Below are 14,984 nucleotides of genomic sequence, written 5' to 3'. Positions count from 1 at the left end.
GTCTAAACATCTGCACTGCAATTAGACAGCCACTTAGCCCAAGCACTGTGAGCCTGAGTCAGCTGGCATGGGTCAGCCACGAGTTTTTAATTGCAGTGTGGACATAACCCCAAGAGTGAGATGGTTGATTCAAGTACTTCACTTTAAAAATCACAGGGCCTGGCTCAGGAAACACATTTTCAATTAATAATCAAATAATTTTTTTCTTCTGAATAGAAGTGCCCTTGAGGGCCACAATTTAGCATCTCAAGGATCAAAAGTGGCCCCCAAACCAAAGGCTCGACACCCCCAGCCTAGGTATATTAAGTGACAAGTACTGTATGCAGAAAATTGTATACAGCTCAGCTTCTTCTTCCAGGCACTGCATCTCAGTATGCCTTTGTCTGCCAGATAAAAAAGGCCTCTACTATTGGAAATCATCTCCCCATATAGATAGTTTTTTGGGGGGAGGGAGATGGGAACTGGAGTGAGAATGGAAACAAAGCTTCTTCAGTATTTTGGTACCAAAAAAGGAGCTTGTTAACTTTCAAGTTCCATCATGAATACTTCAGAACAGAAAATGTTTTTCTTGGCTTTCCTTGGGACAAAATACACTGCAATTTTTTTTATCATAAATGTATATCACAATGAGAAATCAGTTCATTGAAGACTTCTGCTATATGAATAATAATGTTGTATTAATAAAACTGAATGCAAGTCAAACTAAGACTTAAGAGAGACAGTTAAACCTCCTAGCAAAGACATCATTTTTTCAAACAGTGACAGTAATAAACCATAATTATTCTAACATCTGAATTGCACAGTATGAATCTCTTATTTTCTTCCGAGTTTCCTCAAAAGGCATATTTAAAGTGTCAATACTTGTATTTTTAGATCTCAGAAATGAATTTACCAAGATTTGTTTTTCACAATATCTATTTGGAGTTCCCAAAAACTTTATTAAAAAAAAATGTAACATGAATGAACCCAACAATGCAATTTATAAAAACAGCTATTTATATTACAGTAGCAACTAGTACTCTAACCAAGATTGTGCAAGGCACTGTACAAATGCAAAGGAGGAGATAATTCTTATCTAGAAGAGTTTACAATCTAAATAACAAGACAAAAGGGGTGGGAAAAGGGGAGTATTATCCACTTTGTTAAAGATGGGACTCTGTGGCACTGAGAAATTAAATCAGATGCCCAAAGCCAAATAGGAAATCTGTGGCAGCACCAGGAAATTAACCCAGACCTCCCAACTCTCAGTCCAGTGCCTAAATCACAAGACCATCCTTCCGCTCTAAACAGTGCTCACTGAATGCGCCATCTACAATCACTATCTGGAGTCCCTCTCCTCTAATTCTATCCTAGACTCTTGCATGTCACTGAAACTGCTCTTGCCAAGTCTTTTATGAGCTCTGCCAGCTAAAGCTCAGAAGCAGTACTCCATCCTCATCCTCTTTGACATGTCAATCACCTTTGACACCATCAACAATGCTCCTCTTTTTGAAATCTTGTCCTCCCTTCACTTCCATAACTCCATCCTCTCTTGGTACTCCTCCTACCTCTCTCATCACTTCTTCAGTGTGTTGTTCAGAGGATCATCCTCATCTGTCCTTCAACTTTCTGTCAGGATTCCACAGGGCTCTGTCCTTAGTCCTCTTCTCCTCTCCCTTTACAGCTTATCTCTGGGAAATCTCAATTCAACTACCATTTCTATATTGATGACTCACAGATCTACCGCTACTCCAGACCTATTTCCTTCTGTCCATACTAAAAATCTCAGCTTCTTTCTCTAACATCTCCTTGTAGATGTCTAGCTATCAGCTCAAAATCAACATGGCTAAAACGGAGTTCCTAATCATCCTCCTCAAGCCCTCCCTGCTATCTCCCTTCTTGATCAGTGTGGACAACATCACCATCAGGCCCATAACCTGGGCATCATCTTCAACTCCAACATTTCTCTAGATCCTCACATCCAAGCTATGCATAAATCTTGCCAATTCTTTCTCCATAACATCTCTAAGATATGGCCTTTCTTAACCATCCATCTAGCTAAAAATCTTGTCCAAACTCTCATCTCGTGTCTTGACTAATGGAAACACCCTTCTCTCTGGGTTTGACAAATGCAATCTTGCCCCGCTCATCTCCATTCAGAATGCTGCTGCAAAGATCATTCTTCTACCGTGTCACTTTGACCATGTCACATCCCTCATTGCATCCCTACACTGTCTTCCCCTTCTCTAGTACATCAAACATAAACTGAGTGTATTCACTTTCAAGGCCCTTTACAGTCAATGTCCAGCTTACCTAACATCTCTCATTCACTACAGAGCTGCCAAAGCTTGCCTCCAATTAGCCTATGATGACAAATTTCTTTGCCCATTTATTAAATTTTCAAACAAGCACCCTTGTGCTTTCTCCTATGCTGCCCCACACACTTGGGAAGCACTGTCTGTAAACCTCTGCAAAGCTATCTCATTATTCACCTTCAAATCCCTCCTCAAAACTCTGCTTTGCCACTGTGCCTATAAAACACTTGACAGTGGTTAAGATGTTGGTGTGTTGTGACAACTGCCTATTATGACCAGTATTGTCTCACTGTTTTCTTATACTCCTCCAACTGTATCCATCTGTTGTCTCTTGTTTTATATTTCGGATTGTAAACTCCTTGGGGCAGAGATAATCTTTTTTCTCTGTTTTTATACAGTGCCTATGAACTATGTATAGAACTCCTCGGTGCTAAGATAATACAGAATCTACACACACACACACTCATGCCTCCCCCCAAAAATTTTTCTGACATTTCTCACTTGGTTGTACTTGTAGTTAAAATAATTGAACTGGATGACATTTTTGCAGGCTGAAAGTATACTGAAGAGTGCAACTACAATATACCACATTTAATATTACATTTACAGAAAGGAAGCAGCCACAAGATAAAATAGTTTTCACTACCCACATGACCAAATACTTAGATGTATGGGAAAAACCCTAAGATTTCTGGAGTGTTAGACAAAGTTAATTACCTTTTAATATGTCAGTGAGAAACATTTGTTATTTATTACAAAATAATCTAGGTTAAGAAATATTTTAAGCAATTTTAGAATTAAATACAATTTCTTAATGTTGCACTTTTATCCAAATAATGAAAAGTAAAATATTCTAAAACTATAACTAAATTCAGAACCAAGTTTAAAAATAAAATAATAGCAATTTTCTAAAATGTATTTGGAGTTGTGAATTATTTTTTTGCATTTTCTTTTTTAGTTAATAGTGATGTGTATCCTCTATATTCTAGGCCACATTATACTAAATACCTACCTATTTAAACCTATGTCCACCTCACACAATATCCCTTTCGTATCTGAACTGCCATTATAGTCAAATACAATTGTGATTAGCTTCCTGCAGATTCCAAGATTTCACTGCTAGCCATATATTAAATACAATAGTGCTGACCCCAAGGTCTTTCTTTGAACGTGGAATGTTCCAGTGTGGCGAATTGTTAATGTAGGTTTGTTTGTTTTTTAAAAAGGTATAAATAGCACAACTATCTAGCTTCCATTAGTTCTCTCTCATCACACCCAAATGCAAGTAAAGACAAATGTAACTAGGTCCCTGAGATTTCCTGAGTACAACAGCTTTACAATACAATGGTTGGCCACTCACAAATTTGTCTCTACAGTGTAAAAGTATTGCTTCTAGGCTATGGAACAAACCAATACAATTATTTTAAAGTCACATTACACTCACTGGGCCACTACACTCACAAGTCCTCACTAAGCTCCATACTCCAAGCTGCCTGTAGAGTTAAGTGACTGGGGAAAAAAATCTCATGACCATTTTAATCCAGCTCCATCAGTGCAAAGAACAGGTGTGTGTGAAACATCTGGGGAAAGCATGACCAGAGCACTAGAGCTGGTGCCTTTAGGCTGCTCCAAGATAGGCCTGAGCAGGGGACAAGGATTGGGGGAGATAAAAAGGTAGCTTAGAGCCACCTTTGCCTCTCACCCTGAGCTGTGTTAATTGACCCAAACTTTTTTTTTTGCAAGTTCTATGTTGCATCATGACATTCTTGCTTTTATGGGTCAGTGTCTTAATAGCATTATTCAAGATTTCTTCCATCTATCAACAAGAAAAGGAGAAGAAAAATAAGTTCCATTACAGAAGTGAAGTCTTGTAGTCAGTCATATTTGGATTAAAGAGTACATGCTTATTGATGGCTAAACTGCTTAAAATGGTCCAGTGATCATACAGCTTGGTATGCTTCTTAAAATGGGGATCTTCTGAAGGCATTTCACAATAGAAAATTATTAATTTAAATCTTGATCTTTACATCTACACTTGGCTTTTCTGCTGCTGTGTTTTACTTTCCCTCTCTAGGACTTCTATCCTCTAATCAATACTTTAACCAACAAGTAGCATCAGACTCACCATAAATAATAGCGTACAGAAAATCAGTCAAATCTTAAGAAGGATATTTGAGCATTATACCTTTACCACTATATGACTGATAATTTTCTGTTAGAGAGACAAGGTGGTTAAGGAAATGTGATATGGCTGGGAAAAAAGCTAAACACTGAGGATGGAGTGGAGGTCAAGGATAATCTAGACATGGCCAAATATCTAAACAAATACTTTGTCTCAGTCTTTAATAAGACTAAAGAGGATCTTAGGGATAATGGTAGCATGACAAATGGGAATGAGGATATGGAGGTAGACATTACCATATTTGAGGTAGAAGCAAAACTCAAACAGCTTAATGGGACTAAATCGGGGGGCCCAGATAATCTTCATCCAAGAATATTAAAGGAATTGGCACAGGAAATTGCAAACCCATTAGCAAGAATTTTTAATGAATCTGTAAACTCAGGGGTTGTACCGTATGATTGGAGAATTGCTAACATAGTTCCTATTTTTAAGAAAGGGAAAAAAAGTGATGCAGGTAATTATAGGCCTGTTAGTTTGACATCTGTAGTATGCAAGGTCTTGGAAAAATTTTTGAAGGAGAAGGTAGTTAAGGACATTGAAATCAATGGTAAATGGGACAAAATACAACATGGTTTTACAAAAGGTAGATCGTGCCAAACCAACTTGATCTCCTTTTTTGAGAAAGTAACAGATTTTTTAGACAAAGGAAACGCAGTGGATCTAATTTACCTAGATTTTAGTAAGGCATTTGATACCGTGCCACATGGGGAATTATTAGTTAAATTGGATAAGATGGGGATCAATAGGAAAATTGAAAGGTGGATAAGGAATTGGTTAAAGGGGAGACGACAATGGGTCCTACTGAAAGGTGAACTGTCAGGCTGGAGGGAGGTTACCAGTGGAGTTCCTCAAGGATAGGTTTTAGGACCAATCTTACTTAATCTTTTTATTACTGACCTTGGCACAAAAAGCGGGAGTGTGCTAATAAAGTTTGCGGATGATACAAAGCTGGGAGGTATTGCCAATTTAGAGAAGGATAGGGATACCCTACAGGAGGATCTGGATGACCTTGTAAACTGGAATAATAGTAATAGGATGAAATTTAAAAGTGAGAAGTGTAAGGTCATGCATTTAGGGATTAATAACAAGAATTTTAGTTATAAGCTAGGGACACATCTATTAGAAGTAACGGAGGAGGAAAAGGACCTTGGAGTATTGGTTGATCATAGGATGACTATGAGCCGCCAATGTGATATGGCTGTGAAAAAAGCTAATGCGGTCTTGGGATGCATCAGGAGAGGTATATCCAGTAGAGATAAGGAGGTTTTAGTACCGTTATACAAGGCACTGGTGAGACCTCACCTGGAATACTGTGTGCAGTTCTGGTCTCCCATGTTTAAGAAGGATGAATTCAAACTGGAACAGGTACAGAGAAGGGCTATTGGGATGATCCGAGGAATGGAAAACCTGTCTTATGAAAGAAGACTCAGGAAGCTTGGCTTGTTTAGCCTAACTAAAAGAAGGTTGAGGGGAGATATGATTGCTCTCTATAAATATATCAGAGGGATAAATACTGGAGAGGGAGAGGAATTATTTAAGCTCAGTATCAATGCAGACACAAGAACAAATGGATATAAACTGGCCACTAGGAAATTTAGACTAGAAATTAGACGAAGGTTTTTAACCATCAGAGGAGTGAAGTTTTGGAATAGCCTTCCGAGGGAAGCAGTGGGGGCAAAAGATCTATCTGGCTTTAAGATTAAACTTGATAAGTTTATGGAGGAGATGGTATGATGAGATAACATGGTTTTGGTAATTAAATATTCATGGTAAATAGGCCCAATGGCCTGTGATGGGCTATTAGATGGGGTGAGATCCGAGTTACCCAGGAAAGAATTTTCTGTAGTATCTGGCTGATGAATCTTGCCCATATGCTCAAGGTTTAACTGATCGCCATATTTGGGGTCGGGAATGAATTTTCCTCTAGGGCAGATCGGAAGAGGCCCTGGAGGTTTTTCGCCTTCCTCTGTAGCATGGGGCACAGGTCACTTGCTGGAGGATTCTCTGCTCCTTGAAGTCTTTAAACTACGATTTGAGGACTTCAATAGCACAGATATAGGTGTGAGGGTTTTTTTGTAGGAGTGGTGGGTGAAATTCTGTGGCCTGCGTTGTGCAGGAGGTCAGACTGGATGATCATAATGGTCCCTTCTGACCTAAATATCTATGAATCTATGAGCATTATACCTTTACCACTATATGACTGATAATTTTTGGTTAGAGAGACAAGGTGGTTGAGGTAATATCTTTTATTGGTACAACTTCTTTTGGTGAAAGACAGGCTTTCAAGCTACACAGAACTTGTCGTCAGATATTTCTGTTACCCATGACAGGTTTCAGAAATTTACTTACTGTTTCTTATAAAAATCCCAAATCTTTCCTGTTCCGTTTTTATATTACAAAAGACTTCATAACTAAATGTACTAATATTATTTCATCAAGTGAGCATGTTAAAATTTGTATGGTTAAAATGTCAAAAAAAAAAAACAAACAAAAAAACAACCGGTGCTTTCACTTGTAATTACTACTGGAAACAATGAGAGGCCCCTTGAGTATTAAGATGATTGTAAGAGCTAAATGCTATACCTAAACGTGTTACAAAGGCCTGCTCTTTGTAATAAGCTACTGATTTTTTTACTCACTTTAAGTGGAACACCAAAAATGACAATATACACTACCTTCAGCACTTGAACTTGACCTTCAGTAGTTATGTCCTTTAAGAGCTCACAAAATGATTGGCATAGGTCACCTGAATACACCTGAAATTAAATGAAAACCAAAATGAAACATTTGCTATTTGCATTATATGAAGGGCAAAAAAAAAAAAACCCACTTAAACCTTGACATATTACGAATTCTGTAAATCAATTTTATTTACAACTGCTATTCCGAGTGAAACTCAAAGAACTAATTCTGTCATAAGCTGCAGCAAGACGTACATTTAAATTGCATGACATTTAAGCTTTACCCTCTACATTGTAGGAAGATGGTAGTTATTGAAAAGTTATAATCTACTGTACAGCCACAAAAAATCCAAAATGACCAGCTAGTGTCTTTGAATTTTTTTTTAAATTGCTGAGAATTGTGATGATTTCATCAATTTGCATCACATTTTTTGTATCTTTCTCTCCCCTTATGTGCATTTCTTTCTTTTTTATTGCTAGCAATACTTCCATAGAGAGGAGGATCTTTGTTGTTTCTAAACTAATCGGTTGTTATTTATATGTAATCCAAAAAGCTATCAAAACTTCTATAATATTACAATTAACTTCTCCAAACAGCATTATAGATTAATCACAGTTAGGCAGTGAAGAAAGGCTATATACCTTACTTGTGGATATTTCTTGATCTGTATAAACAGGAATACTGAAGATTAGGGAGGTAATTTTTCCTCTGTGTTTGGTATTGGTGAGATCACTACTGGAATGTTGTGCTTATTTCTGGTGTCCACATTTTAAAAAGTAAGTTGAAAATTGGAGGGGACTCTGAACAGCACCACAAGAAAGATTTGTGGTCTGGAAAATATTCTTTACCATGAGACTAAACAAGCTCAAACTGTTTTAGCTTATTAAAGAAAAGGTTGAAAGGTGACTCCATTACAAGTACCTATACAAGGAGAAGACATCTGGTACCAGATGACTCTTTAATCTGGCAAACAGACACAAAAAAATCCAGTGGCTGGAAACAGAAGTTAAAATACAAATGTCTTGCCCTTGAATCTTCAGTACTTTGTCTAGAACAGCAGGGGAAAGAAAATTCTTGGCCCCATATAAGGATTGCCTGCCTCTGTTTTTCCTCCCCTTCTGAGCAGCACTCATCTTCCTCATGAGCTTGAGGAGAGAATGAAGGGGTCTCTTTGGCTGATCGGCTGGTGTAGCATAAGCCTTATGGTTTTCTCACACCTAAAAGCTCCTACATATCTACATCACTTTTGAAAGTGGGACTTAAGCATTTTTGAAAATTTTGTCGTAGATCATAATGGTTCCTTCTGCCTTAAAGTCTGTAATGATTTCTGTAAAAAAAAGAGAAAAAATGCCACCAAGGGCCAGGTTCTGTCACCTTTGCTCACAGTAGGCAGTACATTGCTCAGACAGTAGCCCAAATCAGTGGAACTACTTGGTGAATAAGGTACTACTTACTATGCATAAGAGTGACAGAATCTGACCTCCAGACACTATAGTGAGGGATGATTTAAAATCCATGTGATAATGGCAGTAGTAAGTATCAGGAACTGATAAACCGAGAAATAAAGATTGTGTTTTCAAGCAAATATCCAGGATAATTTAATATGCCAGCAGATGGCATGTAACTGTGAGAAGCCAAGTCTACGAGGATCAATGATCTAGAGGGGCAAGAAGCCAGAGGATTCCAGGACACTTGGGAGAAGCCAAGCGCGGCAGGGCCTTGGTGGAAGGGAAGGACTGTGTTGTCCTGGATGTGGGTGAGCCCAGGATACATGATTGTGATGGCTAGACTGGGACTGGTGGTAAGCACTTTGGACTTAGGTTTGTGTGTGTGTGTGTGCACATGTATGTCCCAAGGGAAGGTAAAGTATGAGTAGCTGAGGAGTATCCTACCCCATCAGGCTGGAGGTCCAGCCTGAGCAGACACTGAGCAGCAACCTCACTAGGCTATTGCATCTCAGTTCTATATGCACCACTGGTGGGATCAGAGGCCTTAGGTGACTGGTGGGGTTGGATACTTCTAGAGGCGGAAGAATGGATTGTGCTTTTTTTTTTTTTTAAATATTTCACTGTTGCTGTTGAATTCCCCAGTCCTCTATCACATTTTGGCCCATTGGTCTGTACCTATTTCCTTGCCTAATATTCTTTTATATAAATGGTCTCAGAACTCCTGTGTGTGCAATTGGGTCTTTGTATCAGGGGTTTCCAGATGAACATAGACAAACAGAGTCTCTGCTCATCCCAAAGAGGAAAAAGGTGCCTTAGGACATCTACCAGCACCTGTGTCCAGATGGAATGGGGGGTGCATGTGTGTAAAACAAATTGGTGACAGAGGTCGGATTGTGGGGTTTATCCTGCAAGTGAAGCAAGTGAATGTCTGTGATCCAGGCCATAAGGCAAAAAATAAACTGCTCTGTTAACTGTACAGATTTAATTTGTTGGTCTACGTTCAAAGTGTTCACCACCAGTCCCAAATTAGCAGTGTCCATCACAAGTCCTTTCCCCCCAGGTTTACGCTCACCTGCATCCAGGACAACACAGTCCTTCTTCCTTTCTTCATCCACACCCACACAGTCCTGCCAAGGTGGTGACCTCCGCACCACCTCTCCCCATGGCTCCTCCCAACAGTCCTGGAATCCTCTGACTTCTTGACCCTGTAAGTCAGTGGCTTTCAACCTGGGGTTCGCAAAGGTTGTTACCACCACAGAGCAGTGGTTTTCAACTTGTGGTCCTTGGGGGTCCACATGCTATGTCTAAGATTTCCAAAGGAGTTCGCACCTCCATTAAACATTTTTTAGGGGGCTACAAATGAAAAAAAGTTGAAAACCACCGCCCTAAGCCACTGAGCCTCCAGGACTTGGCTTCTTGCACTTGGGTACCATCTACTGGCTGATTGCAGTAATAATAAATAAGGAGGAAAACTGAAAATCAGCAAAGCAGGAAACTATGAAGTTGATTTTGCAATATACTTCAATTACATACAGTACAAAAATTCAGAGTTGTTTTATTCCTTTAAATTACAGGAGGTGTGACAATACAGGTATTTTTCATGCTGGCCTATAGCTCTAGTCCATAGGCTAATAGGAGCAAGATACATTTTTCAAAAGCTGCTGAAAACACTGTAAACCATATTGTCTCATATATAAACATGTCTATCACTGAACAGAAGAGGTGATCAGATTAATCCTGGAATCTATGAATGAAAGTCTTCAGAAAGGAACAGCAGCCAACCAAAACTAGTATCCGAGTTAGTACTGACAGAAACAAGTGGAACTATTTTAATTTAATTCAATCAGCTTTAAAAGGTCTTGTAGTCAGGTCAGCAATACCCTATGACCACAGATCACTGTGGCAGCCTGGCTTCTGTCTGTTGCCCTGAGATTGTCAGCCACAACTACAAGCACTCTTTCTGTGCCATAGGGTGGTCATACCTGAGTGGATGAAGTCCAAAGAACCTATGACTGCCATATGTTGGAGTTGGCCAACAACCACCTTCTCAGGGATCTTTTCCAGAAAAGAGAGGCAAGAAGCAACAGTGTCCACAATTGATTTCTTGGGCAGTGTGATGGGGTGTTACCCTCCACCATTCCCAGGAGAGGTTAAGGTGGCTGGATGGGCCAATTTATTCCCCAGATGCACCTGGAGGTAGAGCCAGGGATTAATTAGATGAGGTTCAGCTGGCCAGAAACAGGTGGAGCCTGTATAAAGCCCAGTAGCTGAGAGCAGCTGGGGGCTGCAGGGAAGTATTCTGCAGTCGTCACTCCCTGGGAGAAGGGAGTTTGGGCTGGCAAATCCAGACATGGGGGAGAGCCAGAAAGGAGGAAAGACTCAGAGGAAAAGCAGCAAGAAATAAGATAATGCAGATCTTGGCTGCTGAAGAGAGGGCCCTTGATCTGGATCCTGGAGTAAAGGGTGGACCCAGGTTCCCCTGCTAACCACTGGGGATGTGGCATAGGCCAGGCAGTGGAGAGTAGACTGCCTGGGACGGTTTGCCCTGAAATACTCTGTTACCCCAGAAGGGGAGGACCATAGTGACCTGGCCTGAGAACCAAGTCATGAAGATAGAGCACATGGAGTTGCAGAGATGGGCTGAGAGACTGATAGAAGAAGGCACAGCACCTGGAAGGACTTAATGCCCAGAGCAGCCAGGAGGAGGCACCCTAGTGGTGAGTGGACCCCGTGATAGGCAGATGGCTGACCACAGCTTGTTTGAAAGTTCTTGGCAGCTTACCCTTTCTGAGGTAGGAATTAAAAAATCCCTCTGGTTTAGAGGCCATTCATTCCCTCACTAGTGAGGAACAATGGTCCACTCCACCGTAGTGTGGGTGGACTACATGCAACTCCATTCAAATTCTTAAGTATACAAGATTCTGTCATTCTCATTTGATTAGTATTAGCAGTATACCAAAGCTTAGAATCTGGACTAATACCTTGAAAAAGCAGATTGATAAACCTGAAATCTTTTACTTCTAGTTGGAATCTTCAGATAGTGTAGAATGCAGCTGTTCAGAAATATTATTTGGCTGGAATTGAACATAAAGCCAAAGAGTGGATAACAATATGCATTTTTAAGTAATCAGTGTTGTGTCTTTATTTGTTTATTGTTTTCTCCATCTTTGTCCTTTCATTTTCTCCTTTTATCTCTAAGGATTTTCTTCATTTTTTTTTTCTGCTTATTGTTCATTCTGTTTTAACTTCTGACTTTTTCCTCTACAGCTCTCCCTCCTCCCCTCCAATTCAGCATCCCTTTTCCTCTGGATTCTGCAGTCCCTTTGCCTCCTATATTATTCCATTCTTTCAATTTCAATTCACATTCCATCAGTCACCTATTTATATTTTCTTCTGTTCTGTAGATTACCTAATTCTCAGTACTATGTCTCTTTTTCTCCCTTCAGCTGGGCCCCAGCAGATCCCCCTTATTTATTTACCATTCACAAGTACTGTATAATTAAAAATAGTACCAAAGTTTAGGATGTTTCATTTTTGGTTAGCCAAGTTGAGAAATCTTGATCTTTAAAAATGTTGAGAACTCAATTTCAACTGGGAAGTGCAGATACTCAGGACTTCTGCAAACACAGTCTTAACTCTAACTTCATACTTGTTCATTTACAAATACATTAAATTTAATGCTGCACATAATTGTACATGTAAAATCTTAACTTAGCTGAAAAATCAGAGTTCAAGTTATGCATTTAATTGTGATTATGAGGAAGGATGTGTGTGCGCTGTGGTTGGTTATATTATGGAATCAAAAGAGAGTCACCTGTGGAAGGACTGAGGAGTATTTAATTTGGTATTATGATGTTTGGATGGGAGAGCATCTGAGATGAGGCTGGACGGGATGAGATTGTTGGTTTAACTGATGATTTCCTAGAATTTTAGTTATTGTACTAAGAAGTGTAGTTAGTAACCTTAACTACCCATTAGCAAAACCTGCATAGGAATAAAATATTCTTCCAGTGACAGCATTTCTGATTTAATTTTCAAAAGAATCTTGAGGGCACTCAAAAATGTTTCTTAACTGAAGCGGTGCATAATATCTTTCTTCTTTAAAAGAGTATTCAACAGATTTTCACCACTAGTCTCTTCTGTGAGAATCCTGTCATGTACAATATCTACAAAAATTTGAATTCTACACTTAAAAATAATGTTAATCAAAGAACGACTTAGTACTGTCCAGAAAGTAAGAATTACTTCAATAATTTCATTTCCTGTTAAACACTTGCTTTACTAAACATTATCTTGGAAATCAAGTCACAAAAAATACTAATTCTACAGCCAAATGGGGAAGGGGGAATACTTCTGACTTACGTTTTCAATGAAAACCACTGCCCCTTTAAATGTTATAACCCTGAGAGACTATGATTCAACAATTTAAAAAATATGTATATAATCATTTCTCCATTTAGAATTTAAGTAAGATTACGTTTTGAATCAGATTGGGTACAGAAGTAAAATCCATTTAAATTGAACTCTGCAGAGTTTCATATGGAACATAGTTTAGTCTCCAATAATTTTCACTTGACATTTGACTTTTCTGCTTATTAAAGAAATTAAAATTATAGGATCAATATACACCTTATTTTAGTAATAGCTATTTAATAAGCAAATTAAGTTCCAAATTAAGCTTTATCAAAGTACAGGAATAAATTTAGATAAAAGAATGAACAAAGCCCAACTTTTCTCAATTTTTCTGTATTTTACATCTTTCTTCTTGCAAAAACAGAGAGATTTAGGGGATGGCGTAACAAACAGGTCTGATTTCCTTCTCTCACAGTTAAAAATAGCCTAACAGGTGACAGTTCAGATTGTCTCAATTACAGTGAAATGGGGGATTCTACGCTACTCAAGCAATAACCAGTTCAAGTGACAGAGGATGGTTGACCAGAAAACAAATGTAATGCAGTCAATTTTATTAAAATGAAAACTTCCCTTTTCTTTCCAATAAACCCTAGTTGATTCTGGATACATTAATTCTACTTCTGCACAGCTGAGCATCACATAGGCTATTCCTGACAACCCATATATAAATTTAAAAAAATACTTCTTGCACATCTCTTACACTCCTATTTAAAACGAAAGGAATTCAACCTTTGAGTTACGATCAAAATGGAATAGGAAGGGAGGCACAACAGAGAAAGAGATGGACTAGGATCATTTTATAGTTAAGTCACTGCGCTTGAAATCAGATGATCTCGATTCAATTCCCACCTCCGCCACAGAATTCCTCAGATGCTTTGGGAAAGTCATTTAGGCCCAGATTTTTAAAAGTATTTAGGCACTTAGCGCCCATTGATTTCAATACCTTCAAAAATCTGATCCTTAATCTCTGGGTCTAAATTCCCCATCTATAAAATGAGAATACAGTACTACCAACTTCCTTCCTCAGTCTGTCTTGCCTAATTAAATTGTAAACTCTTTCGGAGAAGGGATTATCACTTACTATGTATGTATACAGCACCTAGCACAATGTTTTGTTTCAGAACTAACTTGGTGCCTGTGGGCACTAGTATAATAAAAACATTATTATTATTTTTATTAAAAATTTCAAACTATTGTTCCCTAATAAGAATGTTTCAATGGATATTTTAAAATTGTAAATATGGTTAATATAATGCTGTATAAGTCTAGAAACCAGAATTTTCAACTACATTATTTTACTGAAAGCCCACAATGTGCAATGAATCAGTTATTACAGCAAAATAATATTTTGATATGAAAAATATGTTGTGATATAGGAAAAAGTAGAAAAGTGTCTTTTGGCACAATACACTACTAACAATCAAAATTAAATGGTGAACACAAAGCTTCACAAAATAGTAACTTCATTTCCCCACATACCTGTAGAAATTCAGAAGATGATAAAAAAATATAAGCATTGATGATCTTAAAGCAGGTTCTGAGGTTTTCTGAACTTAGCTCTGCAAAAATAAGTGTCAGATGATTCAGTGTCTTTGCCAACAAACTATTTTACAAGGATTTAACTAAAACAATTAACTTTTTAAACAATTAGTCATATTTACCTTTGTGTGATATTTGTTTGCTTTAGTTTCCTCTTATGGTTTTGTTATATCACAGAATTACTTACCTGGTAGGATATTATTTTCCAAATAAGTCAGTAATTACAGATCCATATACCTGGATTCATACTCCCAATACATGGCTAATAAACTTTCTACAACCAAAACTTTGGGAAAAGCCACCTTGACAGCAAATGGTATATACCCATTAATTGAGGGGAAGTAAGTCTGCTCTCTAATATCCCATTCTATTTTTGAATGAAATATTACTACAAGCATTACAATACATCAACTGAGGGGAAAAGGC

The 14,984-nt window shown here is 38.3% G+C and overlaps 1 protein-coding gene across 6 annotated transcripts in view; it reads right to left on the bottom strand.

Moving 5' to 3' along the window:
* IPO11 (importin 11) overlaps positions 1-14,984 on the bottom strand; it is a 297,144-nt gene that overhangs the window by 104,891 nt on the left and 177,269 nt on the right. For all 6 annotated transcript variants that reach the window (XM_084627945.1, XM_084627946.1, XM_084627942.1 and 3 more), the window contains exons 24-25: positions 14,499-14,578; positions 7,152-7,232 (exon numbers count right to left, since the gene is read on the bottom strand). In XM_084627945.1, the coding sequence (XP_084484071.1) occupies positions 7,152-7,232; positions 14,499-14,578 (161 nt within the window). The remainder of the gene's footprint in view (positions 1-7,151; positions 7,233-14,498; positions 14,579-14,984) is intronic.

Source organism: Lepidochelys olivacea, assembly GCF_965140295.1.
Source record: "Lepidochelys olivacea isolate rLepOli2 genome assembly, chromosome: 5".
NCBI classification, from domain to species: domain Eukaryota; kingdom Metazoa; phylum Chordata; order Testudines; family Cheloniidae; genus Lepidochelys; species Lepidochelys olivacea.
The sequence above is the reverse complement of the archived record's forward strand: the minus strand, read 5'-3'. Positions and strand labels throughout refer to the sequence as shown.